Here is a 21,387-nt window from a genome sequence, read left to right on the forward strand (position 1 = left end):
GACATCACACAAACACGCATAAACGCCCAGAGATAAAGAAGTTGAACGCACACACACGCGCACACACATACACACACACACACACGTGCTGAAATCTGCTTTGCTAAAAAATCTGGCTCTGAAACAAATATATATTTTTTAAATTAACAGTTTTTAGAGACACTAACTGCATCTTGAGCGCAGAGAACACATTATTTTGTAGGCGTTTTCGGCAGCACAATACCAACCCCTATTTTTAACTATTGACTAATTACCAGTAGATCTTAATTACATGGTGTGTGGAGGCACTAATAAGTTTACAAATCTGCCAACAACCCTAAACACATATGTCTTTTCAAGCATTAGCCTCCCTCTCCTTTTTTTTCAAAAAAAACACCCTTTCTCTTTTTTTCCCCTCCAATTTGGCAGCAGAAGATACTGGAAAAGGCTGTAATTGTGGGTGATTAGAAGGAGAGCATCTAAACACCCATCCTTGTGGGGAGAAGAATGGCTCAAAGCGCAAGGAGGAATCAAAAGTGAAGCCAGCAGAGCCTGGAGAACTTGTATTTTCAGCAGGATGAGAGAAGGGTTGCCTTTGGAGTAGTTTACTTTTGCCTTCTGTGCGAGCTTCGTGGAGCCATGTGCCGGTTTTATTTATTAGCTCTGTTTAGGAAATAGTGGCATGATATGTCCCATATTTTGTGACGGGGCTGAAAATCAACATGAAGGGGAGCAATGCAGAAGGAGCTGCTGGTTCTGCCCATCCTGCCTGTCCATGGCAGCCCCCAGGAGCCTCCCCCAGCTCTACTGCAAACCCAATAGCATCAGGGTCTTATTCTGGCCCCAGCTGGCCTGCTGTGTTCACGTCCGCAAAATCAGACACTACAAACCCACCAAAAACTCTTGCAAAAAAACCCCAGCCTCCAAGATAAGGTAACTATTTGCTATACTAAGATGGATATAATCTCTGAGAAGAAATATGGTGGTATTTTATACAGTTACTTTTGAGCTTCTTATGCAAAAAGCTTTTGGCCCTTCCAAAAGTAGGTAACTTTCCAACAGTTCCCCCTCTGTTCTGCGTTGCTGGGTTATGGCAAATTGCAGCCAAATCCATCCCAGGGTGATTTTCTCATGGTGTTTTCGGAGAATCATAGAATTACCTAGGTTGGAAGAGACCTTTCAGATCATTGAGTCCAACCATCAATCCAAGACTGCCAAGTCCACCACTAAACCATGTCCCTCAGCACCACATCTACCCATCTTTTAAATACCTCCAGGGATGCTGATTCCACCACTTCCCTGGGCAGCCTCTTCCAATGCTTGACAACCCTTTCAGTGTAAAAATTTTTCCTAATATCCAATCTAAACATCCCCTGGATCACCCCGGCATTCTAGAAGGCAAAGAGGTCTTTGCACTTAGCTGATCATCTGGAAGTCACAGACATTCACAACTCCCTTCAAAACTTGGTCTACCTCTATCTGAAGCCATGTTTCTGGTTGGTTTTGGTTGTGAATGAAAGACATGCACATGATTAAAGAAATGTGCATTTGATAATTGGAGTTATGTTCCTTATAATATACCTAGTAATTGCACCACGTTTTATCATGCAAAATTCCAAGTTCTTCACAAACTTTCATCCTCTTGAACACCCTCTCGTTGGTGACCACACTGTCATGTATGAACTTCTACTGACTCATTCTGCTCCCTGAAGACACATACATATTTGCTCTCCTGGGTGAGGACTGCAGAGTCTAGCACTGGTCAGGATTTAAGAGCTTGAAAGTGGTTTTCTGTGGCAGCTCAGGAATTTCTTTTTAATCAAATAGAAGATAAAAAATTCCCTTTTGTGTTCCCAAGAGCGAACTCACTCATGTTCTACAAAAGGCACCCATGCACTTGTACTTGGTCCTTACGTTTCAAACCACAAAGTTGATTGCTGTGGTCCATGTTAGCATATGAAGATACTCTTCCAGGAAAAGAGCACTAGGAGGACATGCATTTTGGCAGCTGGCATGGAGGATGTCCCAGAGCCATCGAAAAAGCCTTCAAGTAAGTGTTTCCAAAGAGACAACTCAAGGTCTCTGCTCTCATGAGACCCCACCTGGGGTACTGCATCCAGCTTTGGAGGCCTCAGCACAGGAGAGACACAGAGCTGTTGGAGCGGGGCCAGGGGAGGCCCCGGAGATGCTGGGAGGGCTGGAGCCCCTCTGCTGGGAGGATAGGCTGAGAGAGCTGGGGGGGTTCAGCCTGGAGAAGAGAAGGCTCCAGGGAGACCTTCCAGCCCCTGCCAGTCCCTAAAGGGGACCTACAAGAAAGCTGGAGAGGGACTTTTTACAAGGGCATGTAGTGGTAGGATGAGGGGTAATGGCTTCAAACTGGAAGCGGGGAGATTTAGATGAGATATTAGGAAGAAATTTTTCACTCTGAGGGTGGTGAGCCCCTGGCCCATGTTGCCCAGAGAAGCTGTGGCTGCCCCATCCCTGGAGGGGTTCAAGGCCAGGTTGGACGGGGCTTGGAGCAACCTGGACTGGCGGGAGGTGTCCCTGCCCAGAGCAGGGGGTTGAAACTGGGTGATCTTGAAGGCCCCTTCCAACCTAAACCATTCTGTGATTCTATGATTCTGTGATTCTATGACTGATTACTTACTGTGCGGAACTGCACATCTGAAAGTCTGATGGTGAAGGTTTCTGTGTGTTCTTTCCGGTGGCTGAGTGTCCAACAAAAGCCTTCTCACTGGACCATCACCCTCAGCCCATCGCCACCATAATTCTTTTCCCACCCAACAGCACTTATTACAAGAGGTGATCACTTGTGGGAGTTTTAATGTTGCTTTAGAAGCTGTAGAGAGGCTAGTAACCACATCAAAGAGCTACCAAAAGCAGGAATTTATGGCAGAGTTGCTGTATGGGATGATTTTCAGTATAAATAATTTTGATAATTTAACAAGAACAAAAATTAATCTTCTACCTTCAAGTGCAAATATATCCAAAGAATGAAGAATGTGCATATTCTTGGGAAAAACGCTCGGGACATTTGCAGTCTGAGTCCACACTGCTGTTGATCTCCTGAAGTATTTGCCATGGAATCACTAGATAAACTTGAGTTTTATGACTACGTAAATGAGAGCAGGTGTCGCCTTTCCATATCCATATTTCTAAATGCAGAAGGGTATTTCTGCCTGGGATGATTCAATGTTTATTTTTACATGGTGGAGGAGAGGAGATTATTGTCATTTGCATTGATGAAGGAGGTAGTTGTCACCTTCCCATTTTTCCATATTGAATCTTTGTTAGCAAATAACATGTCTTGAGTAAAATGAAAGTAGGAGATAATTTAAATGGGTGCCACACTTAGCCTCGGCAATGAAATTACAAAAGTGAATCAACATGAAAGCAGAATCATTTTTCTCAACAATTTAGGTAATTATGGACAAGGCAAGCATTAGTTTTTGCTGCAGAGAAACTGAACCAGTTACTCTGGTATCTTAGGGCAAAACTTCAGCTCCTTAATTAACAGATTGAGAAATATTGTGTGCGCTGGCAGATGGAAGAAATGATAAGAGCACTTGCCAAAGCTGGATGCGCTGGTGATGTGCACATACCAGAAATCACAGTGCGTGCCTGAACCCAGACTCCAGAATAGCAATACTTAATTTTTAGGCATTGTCTGAAATAGCCACATGATCATTTTTGCCATACAGATGAGAGACCTTAAGCGTCCGTTTCAAGCTGGGCAAATCTCATCTGTCCCCTGAGATATTAAATGACCTGTGCAAAGCCAAATTAATTAAAAGCATTTAAAAATAGAGAAAAGGAAATCATGATGCTTTTAATACGGTGAGAGAATAAAAGGAAGTAAGAAATAAAGTGTTTCTGTTATCCTACAAAAGAGATCTTTGCTCAATTATAGAATAAACAGTATTTATTCCCCACCTCCTTACATCACTTAATGCCAACTGGCAAAGCCAGATGAACGGTTCTCTTCAAAACAGGTAAAAAAGTCCATGTTGCTGCCTGAAACTAGAGCCTGCTCCTGCCAAGACAGGATGAGTCAGGAGAGGACAGGGGCATGGGGTGGGAAGATCGCTGGGGAAGGAAGCTGGTTACTTCTCCTGCTGTCGAGAAGAAGCTGACAGCTCTTATGGAGAACAAATCTGGTCCATGCCCAGAACCAACATCAGTAATAGGTACGTGTGGATGTGCACTGGGGGCCTAACCCCATTCCTCCCAAAAGTAATGGCAGAAAACTCAGGGCTAGATGCAGTTTATGAATGTCTACTGCCACCTGAGATGCCGCAAGGTCGCTGGGACACCCTGCTCCAAGACTGACAGGAGGTACAGGAGACCCAAGCCCTCTTGGAGCACCAGCTGGAGGCCAGGTAAAATTGCCTGGGGCCTTTCAAATGGCACCAGATGTCTGTGTGTGGGCAACATTGGTGAGCTCCTTCTTGACTATGATGGGAACTCAGACACCAAACTCACGTGTGGAAGCAGACACTCAAATGTCTCAGGTTGGAGCTGAATCCAGCTCCCACTGACTTAGAATAGGGGCTCTACCAGGTCAAGGCATTTGATTCAGGACCAAAGTGGTAGAAATGGTGAGTAGTGGGGCCAAAAAATTTACTGAGTGTGGACACATAAGTGAGAAATCCCACGTGGTTCATGGTGAGAAGGCTTGCAAAAGGGTAACCAACATAAATAACAAGAATAAAGTGGGAATGGAAATTCTGTCCTCAGGATGAAAAAGGAGAGAAAAACAAGGACACGTGGTTTGGACAGAGCTTTAGGAATACGGTGCATGGGGGATCTCACAAGGTCAGTGAGGAATCAGGGGAAGACGATTTCTCTGCAGTACCTTGACAAGAGGAAGGACCATGAAGAGAAGAAGTAGAGACACTGAGGTATAATAACCCACATTAGAAACAGGCAATGCTTGGTCTGATGTTTCAGCTAAAGGGAGATGGAAGAAGCTACAGTCACCACAGAGGCTACCACCATCAGCCTTTTCTTTGTTTTCCAAGGGGAAGCCCAGGTGGGTTGGGATTAGTGCAACATTCTGTCTTTATTTGGTTTGATAGAAAAGGTCATACATTTAATTAACAACTCTGTAGTGACAGCATCAATTACAGGAGAGTACTTTATTCTGTTACATGCATGGCTTTGGATGAGGTTTACAGCTTTATCAGGTATTAAAATGAGCACTGGGGAATGTGTGGAAAGGGGGACGTTACAGGGAATATACTTCACTTTAGTTAAGGTGTGAAACCCAGCTCTGCTCCGTTAGGACAAGAGGAAACAGCCTGTAGTTGCACCAGGGGAAGTTTAGGATGGATATTAGGAAAAACTTTTTCACCGAAAGGGTTATCAAGCACTGGAACAGGCTGCTCAGGAAGGTGGTGGAGTCCCCATCCCTGGAGGTATTTAAAAGCCGGGTAGACGTGGTGCTGAGGGACATGGTTTAGTGGTGGTTTTTGTCAGAGTTAGGTTGATGGTTGGACTCGATGATCTTAAGGGTCCCTTCCAACCTGGGTAATTCTACGATTCTATTCTATGATTCCTCCCCTGGTCCATGGCTACACATTGGCTTTCCCAGTGACCTAGAAGAACCGAAAAGCAATGTGCTACGTACAGTTCCTATTGGGACAACAGCCAGCCTTCACACGCACCCAGTTCAGAAGGGGAAGCATCAGCTGATAACTTTATTTGTCACTGAGCTCCGAAGAGCAGCGTGGCACGCTGACAGTAGCAGCCAGCTACTCTGTGAGATACGTCCCTGCCCTTCATAGCCAATTAAATCATTGGAGCCCCATGAGGGGAAGTAGGAAATGCTGTGTAGTCGCTTTTCCTAAATCCCAGCTTGGAAGAGCACCAAGCAAGTCCCTCAAACTGGAGGTCTTAGCTGTTAATGCTTTTCCAAGGGGAGAAACACAGTTGCCTGTACCGCTCATCACCTTTTTTGGCGGATGAAGTCATGTTGCTTCTTCCTGCTGTACCTTGAAGAGCATGACCGAGGGGATTAGCTCGTGCTCAGTTTAGCGGGAAAGCTAGGCTTCGCAAAGAAAAGGCAGAAAGCTTCTTGAAGTCACTCTCTTCTGCCCAGGCCAGTCCCCAGGTGGGCCTCTGATCAGGCATCCCATGTCACTGGTTCAGATGGCCGCGTCTAAAAGGTGTCCCACAAAGGCAGTTTTCTGAAAGCAGAGAGACAGGTTCCATTTGATGCTCAGTAATAAATGAAAACACTTGCAGCTCCCAGGAGATTAAAGGAAGCCTGAGGAGAGCTGAAGAAACCATGTCACCCCAGGTAAGATCTAGGTAAGAGGAACTGTGAAGTTTGCTAATACACACTTCCCAAGACCATCCTCACTCTTCAATTTTTCAGGAGGCGTAAAGTGATTTAAATGTAATATTACGTCCCAATAGAGAAAAGTTTGGGGTTCATGTAATCACATATTTAGTAGAGAGCTGTTATCCAGCTTTTCTCCTGCTACACCTGAGGACCTGCAGATGTTTTAGGGACTTAAATCGAGCTTCACAACCTCTGTAGGTTATATCAGTACCTCCATTTTGCTAAAAATATAGCCAGAAAGAGGAGTCTGGTTTTAAGGAACAGCCTCTTGTTTTAGATGCCTTCCTCTGGGATGGCCTCATCCAGCTGAAACCTCAGCGAGTGAAGCCAGGGTGGCTCACGGGGATATTTACCCTGAAAAAGACTTGCTCCTGGTTGGACTGCTGGAGCCCAGCCCTATTCTTTAATTTTAATGTATTTCCTGGGAAGTGTAAGCCATTCAAAACTACTCAGTTGCATGTGAAATTATAGAGTTGTAAGGATCTGGGATTAGAGGTCAAGCACCTGGCCCAGCTGTGAGAACACGCCACCTTCGGTTGTTTCAAGATATCAATAGGGACTAACGCATTATTATTGACGGTGACCGAAAACTCTTACCAGTCGACTGCATCGCTAAACTGAAAACTCAGGAACTAAGCCCTCAAATAAAAAAGGAGTGCTAGAACTGGAAAGCTTCACCAAGCATTCCTCACGCTCTCTCAGAAGCAGCTTGTAGGATGACCGTGAGCTGGCTTCGCAATACACAACCTTTGGCACCTTCCGCACCTTTCCTAGAGAGCCTAATGTCACCCAGTGCTGTCACAGGGAGACCACTAAGCGCAAGAGCAGCATCGTGTTAATCCTCCCCCGATATACACACGTCGCATTCAAAAAGTTTAATGGAAAGCACAGAAGTTAATCAACAGAAGGACTGGCCTAAGTGTGTCTCCTGAAGTCAAGCTCACGCAATATCTACTAAGTTTACCAACACACCCAGCTTTTAATACTGTGGAGACTTTAACGCCGTGGCAAAGGAAGCTGGAGACTTTTCTGCCTCATGCATGAATAACAAAGCCACCTGCTATATTCCAGCGGTGGATGCTTTATTGTTAGTGATGATGCATGAGGCAGAAATAATGCAGTTTGATTTTCAGAGACAATACCAAGTTGAGCTTGCAAGGCTGTCAGCCCACACTCGTTTGACTTCGGGAACTGAGCAAACAACATGGAAGTAATTGATGGAAACTAATGACACAATAAGATGTCATTTTTCTGACCTACTTTGCTTAAAGTAAATCCCCATTAACTGTAATTATCTGTGCTGGTAGCAGAGTACTCCACATACACCAAACACTCCGCTGGCTCCATCCCCCAGTTATTTAAATGAGGTAGTTCCAGATTTACACAACTCTGATTCTGGCTTACATACCTCTCTATATATAGGGTTTGTTCCTCTGATCTGAATAAATGCCTGCAAGACGGAAGACCACACAGCTCAATTAGCGTGTTGATCAGGACGAAAAAAAAAGGCCTTTAACCAACCAGCACAAGGAGGTTCTGAGCCCATGCCCTGGTGCTGCTGGAGTACCAAAAACGGCTCCCCCTCCTGGTGTCTACACTTGAAACGAGAGGCACAGATGGATCAGCCCTGAGTGCCGCAAGGCAAAAATCCTTGCTAAACATGTTTTATAAATACTTGCAGATCTACGGGTCACCCAGAGTTTACCTGGACCTCTGGACACAAGTGCCTCCAGCGTGACGGAAGCGTGGGTTGCTGCTTAGCGCTGAGAAAAGCTTTCTCCTCTCAAACACAGAATCATGAAATGGTTTGGGTTGGAAGGGACCTTCAAGATCATCCAGTTCCAACCCCCTGCCCTGGGCAGGGACACCTCCCACCAGACCAGGTTGCTCCAAGCCCCGTCCAACCTGGCCTTGAACCCCTCCAGGGATGGGGCAGCCACAGCTTCTCTGGGCAACCTGGGCCAGGGACTCACCACCCTCAAAGGGAAGAATTTCTTCCTGAAGAAGAAATCTCTCTTAACATATGAGTTAAGAGAGGTATCAACACGGGTGTGATTGACACTGCAACATCCAAAAAACCCTCAAAAATACATTGTGTTGGCTAATAAAAGAAACAGGCTCTGACTAAGGACTCTTTCAGCTCCCTGGAAGGGCCAGTGCTACAGCAAAGCAGGAGTGAAGCTCTTGTTGATCACAGGGGCAAAGCATGTCCCATGTCCTTGGCCGAAGCGACCATGTGGAGGTGGCTGTGGGTACCAGGGAAATGAAGGGTTTGTGGGGTGCTTTGAAGGCAGCTACATCTCTGCTGTGTGCTTAAGTGAGTGAGCAGGAGCTGGAGAACATCATGGGATAATCAGGAATTAAAGATGTAAGTGGTGGAGATATCACTTCTGGCCACCCACGGAGTCATGTATCCGTGACTCATCGCCTGATGCAGGAAGGAACGTAGCGTACCATGCATCAAAATGGACAAGATCTTTCCAAGGAGAGATGATCCGAGCTGGAAAACCTTTCAAGGGCTTTTCATCCCAACTGTTTATTGTTTCACATTGGCATGCGATTTGCTTTGTAACATTACGAAGCTATGTGTTAAAACTAGTTAGTTTTGTCGTTCAGTTTTTTTTTTTAGTCTCTGCAACTCCTACTGGAAGGCTCTTCCGATTTCTAGTCTAAATATATTCATGGCCATTTCCTACTCATTTACTCTTCTGCTGCTGCCCTTCAGTGTCTCAACGCCTTTCCCTTCGCTTGCATTTACTTCCCAGGATGTATTTATAGGCAGAAAACATACTCCCTCTCTAATCACATTTTGCTTAACTAAACAAGCCAAATTCTTCCAGTCCACAGTAGAAAGACAGGTTGTCCCAACTTCTGGTCAACGCCTGGCTCTTCCCAGCACATATTCCGGCCTGAATTCACCCTTCTTGGACACAGGTGACCACAAATACACCGAGAAATTCAGAGGCAGCTTCAACTCTGTATTGTAGCATGTCATATATTGCCCAAGCAGCTGCTTTTCTCACTTCGTGTGCCAACGCTAAAATCCTTAACTGCTGTTTTCTCCCACCCGTATGTCTCATCGCACAAGTTTGGGTTGTTTTTGTATCAAAACAGATGACTCTTCTGCCCCCTTATTGGTTCATGAAATGCAATGTGCACCTACACTTCTATTTAAATAATAAGACCAAATAGTTTTATTACTTCTGTGCTGTTTTGGTGAGGTTTGTTTTTTTTTTTCCTTTTCAAATCATATGTAGCAAATCTGCTACATAGAACAGTTTGAAGAAATGAGGAATGCTTCCATTTATATCCCATCGTACTGCAAAACAAAAGTTTAAGCTTCATACGGGTGCCTCTCACCCAAGAACATGGGTCCCAGAGTCCTTATTTCTTACATATTTACTGCTTAGATTTTAAAGTGTCAAACAGGAGAGGAATTTTATGGTATATATATACATTATTATACAAGCCCTTATGCACAAGAATTAATTTTGATCAAGTTGAGAGCTGGCGTTTGCCTCATTTATTTCTATATTCCTATTTCTTGCCACAGGTTAAGTCAGCAGAAAATAAGGGACTGTCCGCAGCGTTTAAATTCAGCATCATGGGGACCTGCAGGATCACGTCCTCTGCGATCCCATTATTTCTCTAACACCAGTTTTCCCCTTTTGAAGAACTTTGTGCCGGAGTTTTGTGCGCTGCAAATGACTTTGATTCGGCCTCATACGGGCGTGCATCAGAGCGCGTTCATCCGGACAATGCGCCGAGCTTTGCTTCCCGTTCCCTTTCTTCTGTCTCTCTGCTACAGGAGGATCCAACCGTTTCAAAACCAGCGGCGTCTTTCAGACTTTGCATAACTTTTGAACTCCTTCGACATCACTCGGAAAGGCCAAATCCGTGCTTCCCAGACAGCTTATTTCCTCTGTGCATGTCCTCCCACTCTTCTCAAGATTAAATTAATTTTGTCTCCCTGGAAAAAGCATTTTATCTGCAATTATGCACCTTTCCACATGCTTGGGTTTTGGTTTTTTTTTTTTTTTTTTCCCCCTGTTGAAATTTAGACTCTGCAAAGCAGCAACTTTGGCAGCCACTTCTGGATCTATCAGCCCTGATATTTTGCCACAACTTTTAAAAAAAAAAAAAAAAGACAAAAAGAGAAAGGGCAGAATTCAAACTCCCACAGAGAGAGGCAGAACAAGAGCCCATGGGAAGAGTAAAAAGCTGCAGAAGGAGCATCTGGAAGGAGCTTGGTTATGGAATGGGAAAAAAAAATAAAACAACAGAAAAGAGGGGAGATTGTAACCTACAGAGGACAGCACAAGACAGCACAGGAAAGACGGATACGATGAAGGAACAAATGTGAACTGGTAGAAAGGGAACTGGGGGGACGGAGGGGAGGGAAGGACCTTGAGTTTGTTTTCCCTGGCCTGCCAGTGGATCCTTGGGTGAAATACCTGCTCAGCCTCAGGCAGATCCCAAAACTGGAGCTGGGAGCCGTTTCCAAAGCTGGCCAGAGTTTTGTCTCCTCCAGCAAGGAGCTGAGCCCATGGAGAGGAGCTGGTGGGTTTGCCTGACCCTGTAAGAACAGGGGGGGTGAAACAGGGTCCCCCAAAGAGGGTGAGGAAGGCACAAGGGCAGAGGAGGACAGAGGATGGGGGATTTTGTGTTTAGGGGAGGGACAGGAGGACACTGCGGTGGGGGATTTGGGAGGTCACTGAGGCCAAGTGAGGTCTGGGTGCTGAGGTGAGCTTGGAGACCTCTGGGATGCGATGGGGGACCTATGGGATGGGGGTGGGACAGGAGCCCCCCTTCCCCAGCATAGCCAGAGGATGGGAAAAGGCAGAGAGGAACCCAGAGGAGGGCCTGGAGCTGGCTGGAGGTGGGAAGGGGGGAGGCAGCCTGGCTTGGGGTGGGCTGAGGACAACCTGGGTGGCAGAGGGGTGGTCCTGGGATTTGAGGCTGAGCAGGTCACGGGGACAGGGAGGTTGCACTGCAGGACAGGGGTCTGGGCGCCCAAACACTGGGCTGGGGAGCTGATTTGGGAATGGGATGGGGTCAGCACAAGGAGCCCTGGCCGAGGATGGTCTGGGGGATGCTGGTGTCAGCGTACAGAGGGGGAGTGGAGGGGAGAAGCACAATGGAGGTGCTAATGCAGAGGAGATGGGGAGAAGTGCAGTGGGTGCTGGTGCAATGGGGATGGGGGAGTGGGCAGCGGGCAGCGGTGGGAACTGGCACAATGGGGACAGAGCAGAGGACAGTGCTGGGTGCCAGTGCAATAGGAACTGGTGCAATGGGGATGGGGCAGAGGCAGCAGTGGGTGGTGGTGCAAGGGGAACTGGGGCAGTGGGGATGGGGCAATGGGCAGTACTGGGTACCAGTGCAATGGGAACTGGTGCAATGGGATGGGGCAATGGGCAGTACTGGGTGCTGGTGCAACTGGAACTGGTGCAATGGGGACAGGGCAGTGGGTGCTGGTGCAATGGGGATGGGGCAGGGGGCAGCAGTGGGTACCAGTGCAATGGGGACAGAGCAGAGGGCAGTGCTGGGTGCCACTGCAATAGGAACTGGTGCAATGGGGATGGGTCAGAGGCAGCAGTGGGTGGTGGTGCAAGGGGAACTGGGGCAGTGGGGATGGGGCAATGGGCAGTACTGGGTGCTCGTGCAACTGGAACTGGTGCAATGGGGATGAGGCAGAGGGCAGCACTGGGTACCAGTGCAACAGCAACTGGTGCAATGGGGATGTGGCAGCAGGCAGCACTGGGTACGAGTGCAATGGGAACTGGTGCAATGGGGATGGGGCAATGGGCAGTACTGGGCGCCAGTGCAATGGGAACGGGTGCAATGGGGATGGGGCAGGGGGCAGCAGTGGGTGCCGGTGCAATGGGGACGGAGCAGAGGGCAGTGCTGGGTGCTGGTGCAACTGGAACTGGTGCAATGGGGATGGGGCAATGGGCGGTACTGGGTGCTCGTGCAATGGGAACTGGTGCAATGGGGATGGGGCAATGGGTGGTACTGGGTGCTCATGCAACTGGAACTGGTGCAATGGGGAGGGGGCAGAGGGCAGTACTGGGTGCCAGTGCAATGGGAACGGGTGCAATGGGGATGGGGCAGGGGGCAGCAGTGGGTGCCGGTGCAATGGGGACGGAGCAGAGGGCAGTGCTGGGTGCTGGTGCAGCTGGAACTGGTGCAATGGGGATGGGGCAATGGGTGGTACTGGGTGCTCGTGCAATGGGAACTGGTGCAATGGGGAGGGGGCAGAGGGCAGCAGTGGGTGCCGGTGCAATGGGGACGGAGCAGAGGGCAGTGGTGGGTGCTGGTGCAACTGGAACTGGTGCAATGGGGATGGGGCAGTCGGTGCTGGTGCAACAGGGAGGGGGCAGAGGGCAGCACCGGGTGCCAGCGCAACGGGAACTGCTGCAATGGGGAAGGACGGCGGGCAGCGCTGGGTGCCGGCAGAGCGCAGCACCGAACGCGGGGGCCGCTCCCTTCCTGCTGCCCGGCCGTTCCCGGCCCGTCCGGCGGCGGCTGCCCCCCCTCGGCCGCTGTCCCCTTCGGTGGCTGCCCCTCCGAGTGCGTCCCCCTGGGTCGCTGCCCCGCTCCGTCGCTAGGCGGCCCGTCCCGTCCCGTCCTGCGCGGCCGCGGAAGCGCCGCCCCCGGAAGCGGCGGGCGGGCAGGCGGGCGGGCGGCGGGTGGGGGGGTGCCGGCAGCGGGGACGGGGGGGGCAGAGCGAGCGAGCGCGCCCGGCGAAGGGGCCGGAGACGCGGCGGCGGCGGCGGCGGCAGCAAGATGGCGGCCAAGTCGGATGGCGGCGGCGGCGGCGGCGGCGGCGGCGGGGTGGGCTTCGCCCAGCTGCACAACCTGGACGAGGCGGCGGCGGCGGCGGCGGCGGCGGGCGTCTGCGGCGGCGTCGGGGCAGCGGCGGCCGAGGGCGCGGAGGAGCCGGGCGGCAGCAGCTCCTTGCACATCTGCCACTGCTGCAACACGTCGTCGTGCTACTGGGGCTGCCGGAGCGCCTGCCTGCGGAGCCTCTTCGGGCGGGCGGCCGCCGCCGCCGCCGCCGAACCGCTGGCCCCGCGCCCCGCCGCCGAGGGGCCGCCGCGGGCGCCGGAGGCCGGCGAGGGGGTCGAGCGGCCGTGGCTGGACTGCCTGTGGATCGTGCTGGCGCTGCTGGTGCTGGTGGGGGACGTGGGGACGGACCTGTGGCTGGCGCTGCACCACTACGGCCGGCGGGACTACGTCTGGTGCGGCCTGACGCTGGCCTTCGTCCTGCTGCCCTCGGTGCTGGTGCAGATCCTCAGCTTCCGCTGGTTCGTGCAGGACTTCACGGGCGGCGGGCTGGGGGCCGTGCAGGGCCTCAGCAGCCGCGGGCCGCCCATGATGGGGGCCGTCGGCCGGCGGGGGGGACCCGCCGGCGGGGTAGGAGGAGCCGCCGGCACCACCACCCCCGGGGCGCAGCGCCTCTGCAGGATCTCCGTCTGGGTCTGGCAGTCCGTCATCCACCTGCTGCAGCTGGGGCAGGTCTGGAGGTAAGGGGGCGGCCGGGTGTCCCCCCCGCCGTGTGTCGCGTGTGTCCCCCCCCTCCCCGCCCGCCATCCCCCGGGGGTGGCCGGCAGCGCGTTGTCCGACATGGCGGGGGGTGCGGGTGTCGGTGCGTCCCGGGCGCGGGTCGCCGTCCCCTGGCTGAGGTGGGGCGGGCGGGCGTCGCTGCCGCATGGTGTGAGGGGGGTCGGTGTCCCCCCGGCTGAGGTGGGGCGGGTGGGGGTCGTTGTCAGGTCGTGGTCTGAGGTGGACGTGCCTCAGTGTCACCTCACGGCCCAAGGTGGACGGGGGTCAGTGTCACCTCATGGTTGGAGGGGGTCAGTGTCCCCTGGCTGAGGTGGGGTGGATGGGGGTCTTTGTCAGCTCGTGGTCCAAGGTAGACGTGGGTCAGTGTCACGTCATGGTTGGGGTGGGTCAGTGTCCCCTGGCTAAGATGCGGTGGATAGAGATCACTGTCAGCTCGTGGTCCAATCTAGTCGTGGGTCACTGTCAGCTCATGGTCTGAGATGGACATGGGTCAGTGTCACCTCATGGTTTGAGGTGGTTCAGTGTCCCCTGGCTGAGGTGGGGTGGATGGGGATCGCTGTCAGCTCATGGTCCAAGGTGGACGTGGGTCAGTGTCAGCACGTGGCCTGAGATGGATGTGGGTCACTGTCACCTCGTGGTCCAAGGTGGACATGGGTCAGTGTCAGCTCATGGTCTGAGATGGATGTGGGTCACTGTCACCTCATGGTCCAAGGTGGATGTTGGTTGCTGTCACCTCATGGTTTGAGGTAGGTCAGTGTCCCCTGGTTGAGGTGGAGCAGATGGGCATCACTGTCACCTCGTGGTTTGAGGCGGCTGGGGGTTGCTGTCCCTTGGCTGAAGTGGGGCCAATGGGGGTCGGTGTCACCTCATGGTCTGAGGTGGACATGGGTCAGTGTCATCTCATGGTTTGAGGTGGAGGTGGGTCACTGTCTTCTGGCTGATGTGGGATTGATGAGGGTCGCTGTCCCTTCATGGTTTGAGGTGGATCACTGTCCCCTGGCTGCAGTGGGGCTGATGGGGTCAGTGTCATCTCGTGGTTTGAGGTGGATGTGGGTCAGCATCACCTCATGGTCCGAGGTGAATGTGGGTCATTGTCATTTCATGGTTTGAGGCAGAGGTGGGTCACTGTCCCCTGGCTGATGTGGGGCGGATGAGGGTCGCTGTCAGCTCGTGGTCTGAGATGGATGTGAGTCAGTGTCACCTCGTGGTCTGAGCTGGTCGTGGTCAGTGCTGTGTCCCCCACATGGAGAAGGAGAAGAGATTCAGGGGTTACTCCCACTTTGGGTGAGGAGAGATTCCCACAAAATGAGGCTGTGGGGCTGAGGTGTGGGACATGGGGGTCATTGTCACCCCATGGTCCACTGTGGATGTGGGTCAGTGCTCCCCTGGGTGGAGGAGGTGTGAGCCCCCGCCTTGTGCTGAGGGGACGTCCGAGGGGAAGAGAAGTTCCCCCAGAATGTGTCTGTGGGGCTGAGGTGGGAGGAGTGGGGTTTGTTGGTCCAAGCAGGATGTGGGTTGGTGCCCCCTATGTGGAGATTTGGGGTGACCCCTGTTTCACTGAGGAGAACCCCGAAGGGAGGAGAGGTGCCCCCCAAATGAGCATGTGGGGCTGGGGAGAGGGGAATGGGGAATGGGGGCTGCTGTCACCTTACAGCCTGGAGGGGACACGGGTCGGTGCCCCCCATGAGCATGGGGGCTGGAAAGGGTTCTCTCTCCGTGGGGCTGTACATGGTGCCTCAAGGATGGGGTGGCTCTTGTTGCCCCACAGCCATGGGGCAGGGCAGGGGGGGGAAGGATGGAGCTGCTCTTCCCGAGAGGAGCTAGTGGGTGGGGGGACACCCCACGGGTGACAGCGTGGAGGCAGGCCTGGGGCTGGGGGTGACCCTCGCACCGGCAGCGCTGCAGAGGGAGGTCCTGTGTCCCTGGGGAGGACATGTCCCACCACTCCCCTTCTGGAGATGGGGAGCCCCCACAGAAAGGCGGGGGCTGCTTCAGAAAGGGGGAGAAGACAGCGGACACCCCCCCCGCCCCCGCCGGCTGCCGAGCGCTGGGATGTGCCATTTCCAGAGGGTCGGTGTCCTCTTGGCGTGGATCAAACCCCCCATAGATGATGAGGGGGGGAGGGTTGCATCCATCCCGGAGAATCTCTCCCCACACAGCGGAGGGGGAGATGCCCCCCCCAACCCGGCACCGAAGGAGCAGGTTGTGGGAGTGGAAAAATGCAGCCTGATGCTGTGGCTTTGGCAAAAGAAGAAACCTTCTCCTCCGGGGAGTGGGGACGGCGGTGGGGTTGCCGGTGTGAGGCTGAAGGTCAGGGATGGGGGCTGTTCCCCGCCAGCAGCTCCCGGGGTAGAGGGAGATGCTGGTCAGAGGAGGGTGTGGGAATAAAAAAAGCATCCTTTGGAGTGAGCTGAAAATTGCATTATCCTCCCCAAAAAAAGAGATGTGGGAGGGATTCTCCGGGATGAAAGCCTGTAGATGCAAACACTTCCAACAGAGATGTCGGTCTTACCGAAAGGGGTGTTGTAAGGACAACTGTGAAGAACCCGGCGTGGCCCAGAGTCCTCTGAGATGGGACGCCGGGTTAATAAGATGGAAGGGGTGGGAGATGTGGGTGACGGAGGGTGGAGGGAAGCCTCCGCGTTGTGTCGCGGGGTGCTGGATGCCCCCCTCCACCCCACGGATGGGTTAAGACTGTAGGGAAGAGGCTGCAGATGGGGTTGGTTGGGTTTTTGTAGCTTTAAAAATAATCCTTGGGGAGAAGAAGGTGAATTTTTTTAAGGGGGGAGAAGGTGACGCGTCACGGGGAAGCGGTGGGAAGCCCTGGAGGGGCTCGCTGGAAGGGTTAATACCCCTGCGTTGGTATTTCCCAGATAGAATTAAAAGGGGCAAAAATAAGCTCGCTGATGGATTTTAGGAATTTTTTTTGGATGGGAGAAAAGATGAAGGGGAAGGCAGAATGTGGTGGTTGATGGGGAGGTCCTTCTCTTTTTCGGCTAGAAGGGGTTAATTCTGCCGCCTAATGAAGAAGTGGCTGGAGTTAAGATGGAGACAGCATGGTTGAGCCTGGGGGAGGGCTGCGTGGGTGGAGGCAGGGGAGGGCCTTGACACCTCTTCTGAGGACACCGCTCTCTCCCCGGATAAAATGAATATACACATCAAAGATTTTTTTATTTTTTTTAAATTTTTTTTTTTTTATTATTTTTAAAGAAGCCGAGGGGGTGGAGGGGAGAGGATCTGCGTAGGAAGGGTGCGTGAAATGTATACCTAGGAAATCAGCCCGGGAAATCGGGCAGCGCAACAGCAAATACATATTTCTTCTGCATCTTCAATGTCATTTGCGTAGCGTTCAAAGCACATTTGTTCTTAACTTCTGCTTGGGGGTTTCTCCTATTTATTTATTTACATTATTTTTTTGTGGCTGAGATTTGGGCTGGGGGGTGGCGGGAGGGGGATGTCTGCGGGTGATGCGTGCCGGAATGATGAATTGGTCCGCGACCCTTTCTCCTGCTTCCCCTGGTACTCCCGACTGCTGAGCCCATCAGCAAAAGCAGTCCTCGATGCAGATGCTCCTCTGGCAAGTTGGATTTTTCCTTTCTTCCAGCCAGGAAAAACGAAATAATTGTGTTGAAACCCGGCATTTGCCAAAACACCCGCGCGCTTGAGTGAACAAGGTGGGGAGGGGGACACCAAAGCGATGCCGGCAGAGATGGAGGGGTGATTTTATTTTTTTTTTTACCCTCGTTAATACGAAGAAGCAAGGCGCAAGTTGCCCAGACTTTATTAATGCAGAGAAAAACGTTTGCTTCTGAGGTTGTGCAGGGCTGGGACTGCCGAAAAGGAGCTCTGCAGATCGGCTGGCGTTAGGTGAAATAAGGCAGCTTTCTCTCCTGTTGATCCCTAAATCCCACTAGCACACGGCTCCCGCTTTTTAAGGTACGACGGCGTGGAGCTGCCTCCCAGTATCTGACCAGAGCAAGAATTAACTTCATGGGATCCGTGGGCTAACCTCCACGAGGGTGTCTTTTTGCATTCCCACTGTAGCTATTGCCAACGCCATTAAAATTAATCTTGAATGCGGTGATGGGACTAATAGCGGCAAGCGCTGGTTTCGCGGTGTTCGCCTGCAGCTTAAATCGCGTGGTGCTGGGAAGAAGTTTATACGTGGGGGGGGGGACAGAGGAGGAAGAAGACCCGGGACGATGTAAGTTCAGAAGGGGATGCAGCCAGCCCGGTTTCCTGCGTAATCGCGGAGACGGCGGGATGTAGCGTAATCGGGATCACATGGAGCGTAATCGGGATCGTGCGTTTGGTAGAGGCTGTTGTGGCTGTTGCTCAGCAGCTGGAAGCGAAGTCGTAGAGAATAGAGGGGGCAGATTAGTCTTACAGAAATCCTCATCCGGAATTGCCGAGGGCTTTCGCTTCTTGGGAAGCTTTATTTCATCTGGGTTTTGATTTGGGGGGATAACACAATTCCTGTAGGGACTTTTCCTCAGCGTCGGGACAGCTTGCCAATAAGATGATGAATAAATAACATTTCACAGCAGAAATATAAACATACATCGGGCTCTTATTTTAGCAAGACCCTCTCTTCATTTTGTCAGGATTGTGGGAGAAGTAGCTGGTTGTTTTTTGAGCAATCATCTGGGTGGGGGCTTTGTCTTCTGTTCGTGTCCTCTGTTGTCCTATTCAGAGAGTGAATCGTGACCAGGCAGGAGTGCTGGGGGGGTGGGTGTGTGCGCGATGCAAGTACTTTATCATATTCCTGATTTTTTTTTTGTGGCTGTTTTTTTTGCTCTGCTGACAACCTAAGGCTGTGTTAATACTGCCTGCCTATAGCGGCTGCTGGAAAGAAAGTATGCATATACATTGTAAAAACATGTGTGTGCATACGCATATAGGTGTGTATATATATATATTTAATTCTTGCTTGAAGTAGGACGATTTCAAATGGCATTGAGACTGATAAAGCTCAGGTCCTGATTTTTTTTACCATTATAAATCTGCAGTTTTCGCCTTTTCTTTTAAATCTCCTAGATTACCTTGAAGACTAGAACAATTCAGCCAGACTATCCAGAAAGGAAAGGATGCCAGCCGGGGCACGTCACGCTCGCTATTGAGCCGCTGCCCTCGCTGGGAGCTGCAGAAGGGCTCTTCATTGAGGAGGGATGTTGCAGTGCTGTGGTTTTGCTGGAAACAGGCTGAAAGCGGGTCGGCCGTCAGAGCTTGCCAGGGCTGTTGCTTTCCCTGAAGCCATTCAGCTGTATAAATTGAGGAGACTTGAAGTTTTCGTGTCTTGGGTAGTTGCGCAAGTTGTATTAATGGCAATTAAGAGCAGAACTTCTGTGTCTGATGTCCCTTTCTTTAACCTCTGTTGGAAGTGGGTTAGTGGGTCGTGGTTGCTGTCCTGGAGTACAAGGGTTAGAGTATAAAGTATGATCCTTCGCGTCACGGCGTGCTATTAAAGAAAACATTATTGGATTCCATTGGATTAACAGTATGCGGAGTTTGAGCTAAAATGAATGCTGATCAGCTGGAAATCGCTCTTGTGTCTGTTAAACTGTCAGTAACGGTAAGTTTCGTGACTTGACTGTACTATGTTTGCGGCTTTTGTTTTTCAAACTGATTTGAATACCTATTTAGAAGAAAAACACTCTGTGAAAAAACAACCAAACAACCCAGAACAACCCTTGTCACTGTTCTGACATTAAAAACACCTTGTGTTTGTGTGTGGTTAAAAGAAAAATTCCTAAAATCTAGGCGAAGACTTGATATCTTGTTTATTAGTGGAAAGACCAAATCTATGAGTTGTTCAGCTTTTGGCACGCCTGGAGGTGGAAGGAGATGAATCAATGGGTTTAAATGGAATATGTGGTATTTAATGACTACGTGATGAGTGGGCTTAGGCTCTACTAAAATACTTTGTTCTGGGATGAACTGTGAGTTAAATACATCCTACTTCGGATAGTTTAGATACAGAGGCAGCTACAACTCTTAAGATATCTACCCAAGTCCCTTGAAGTGGGAGACATCTGCTTGTCAAATGACAGATGAGCGAGAAGCTGCTGACCTAACACTGCCTCCTTGTCTTGGTTTGGGATGTTCAGCTCTGTAGAGCCTTTCTGTAAATTTACTGCCTGCCCTGGCACACTCGGAATATTTTTTTCAGCTTTTTCTGGTTAGCTTGTCTGGCAGCTAAGTTTTTCCCTTTAGCCAAGTTTTAACAGCTTGCTTTTATAGTATGGAGTTTTGTCAGCTTTTGACAAGTTGGCAGAGGGAAGACATTCTGGGATAGATGATAAATATGTTCTCCCTACAAAATCAGGTCTGGGGTATAATTTTTTTTTTTTTTTCCCCCCAGCGAGGTGGTTCTCCCTTCCAAAAACCATACCCGTTCTGCCCCCATTTCTAAGAATTTTCTGCAGTATCTCTGTAGGGAAGTGTCAGGCTGCGGGCGTAGAGGTCCAAAGACATTGAATCGGAAGTGCAAGGCAGGTAGGTTCTGTGCGTGGGAAAATAATCATCATCACAATAACAAAAAAGGCTTTATCACTTGAGTAGGGTCTCCATTGGTTGCGAGGTGGTGGTGAGGCTCGGTGTCTTGTTGAGTGCTACCCACTAGAGGGGGTCAAACCACAGATGTTGAAGCAGATCTGCTGTGCCAGCCTTGGGAGGGCAGAGTTTTCTCCAAATCTTTTCATGGGAGAAGTAACTGCTGCCCTGACCTGGTGGGAACTCGCCTTCCTATGCAATTCAGCATTCCTGCAGTGACGGCGTGGCTTGGGTAGGTGGATGAGTGGGATTTGGAGGAGGGTCTGGAGTTTGGTTTGCTCTTGGAGGTGGGGATTGTGTTGAGGAAGAGCCATGTGGGCACAAGGTGCCCTGTGGGTAAGGTGGTCCTGCAGTGACAGCAGCTCATCACCTCTCCACCATGGTGTGTGGGGAGAGGGAAGGGGAAGCAGAAATGCTTTGGTGACCTGACTGTGTTCTTTCTGGAACCAGCATGAAGTTTCCATGGCTTTCAAGGTGAGGACACTAGTGCTAGGTATTTTCAAGAGACCATCTCCGAGGCCAGCCTGGGTGGAGCTTTGAGCAACCTGGTCTGCTGGGAGGTGTCCCTGCCCATGGCAGGGGGGTTGGAACTAGATGATCTTTAAGGTCCCTTCCAACCTAAACAATTCCATGACTCTATAAGGGCAGAAGGCTGCTTTGAAGCTGGGTTGCAGGCCGCTTTCTTAAATGCTGCTACCTGCATGGTCTTTGACCAGAATGTCCCTTTTCAGTTGCTCAGGCTTCATGGTGAAGTCTAGGACACAGTCGTGCCTTTTCTTCCAAGTACCCCATGGCTTCATCTCTAATGCCAGCGGCAACCTGAAAGTGCCTCTCCTGGTGGAGGGAAGGCAGGGTGCCAAGGGAAGGAGGAAAGATGGCTCACCTTTATTTTTATGTTAAAATCATAAGCTCTCTATTTTCCGCCTTTCTAGACACTTCCATTT

At 50.9% G+C, this 21,387-nt stretch overlaps 1 protein-coding gene across 1 annotated transcript in view; it reads left to right on the forward strand.

Moving 5' to 3' along the window:
• Positions 1–13,106: 13,106 nt before the first annotated feature.
• The window catches only part of XKR6 (XK related 6), a 227,288-nt gene continuing 219,007 nt past the window's right edge, over positions 13,107–21,387 (forward strand). The window contains exon 1 of the mRNA XM_074582110.1: positions 13,107–13,851. Coding sequence (XP_074438211.1) covers positions 13,112–13,851 — 740 coding nt within the window. The 5' untranslated portion in view covers positions 13,107–13,111. The remainder of the gene's footprint in view (positions 13,852–21,387) is intronic.

The sequence above is a fragment of the Larus michahellis genome, chromosome 3 (genome assembly GCF_964199755.1).
Source record: "Larus michahellis chromosome 3, bLarMic1.1, whole genome shotgun sequence".
In the NCBI taxonomy this organism is placed as follows: domain Eukaryota; kingdom Metazoa; phylum Chordata; class Aves; order Charadriiformes; family Laridae; genus Larus; species Larus michahellis.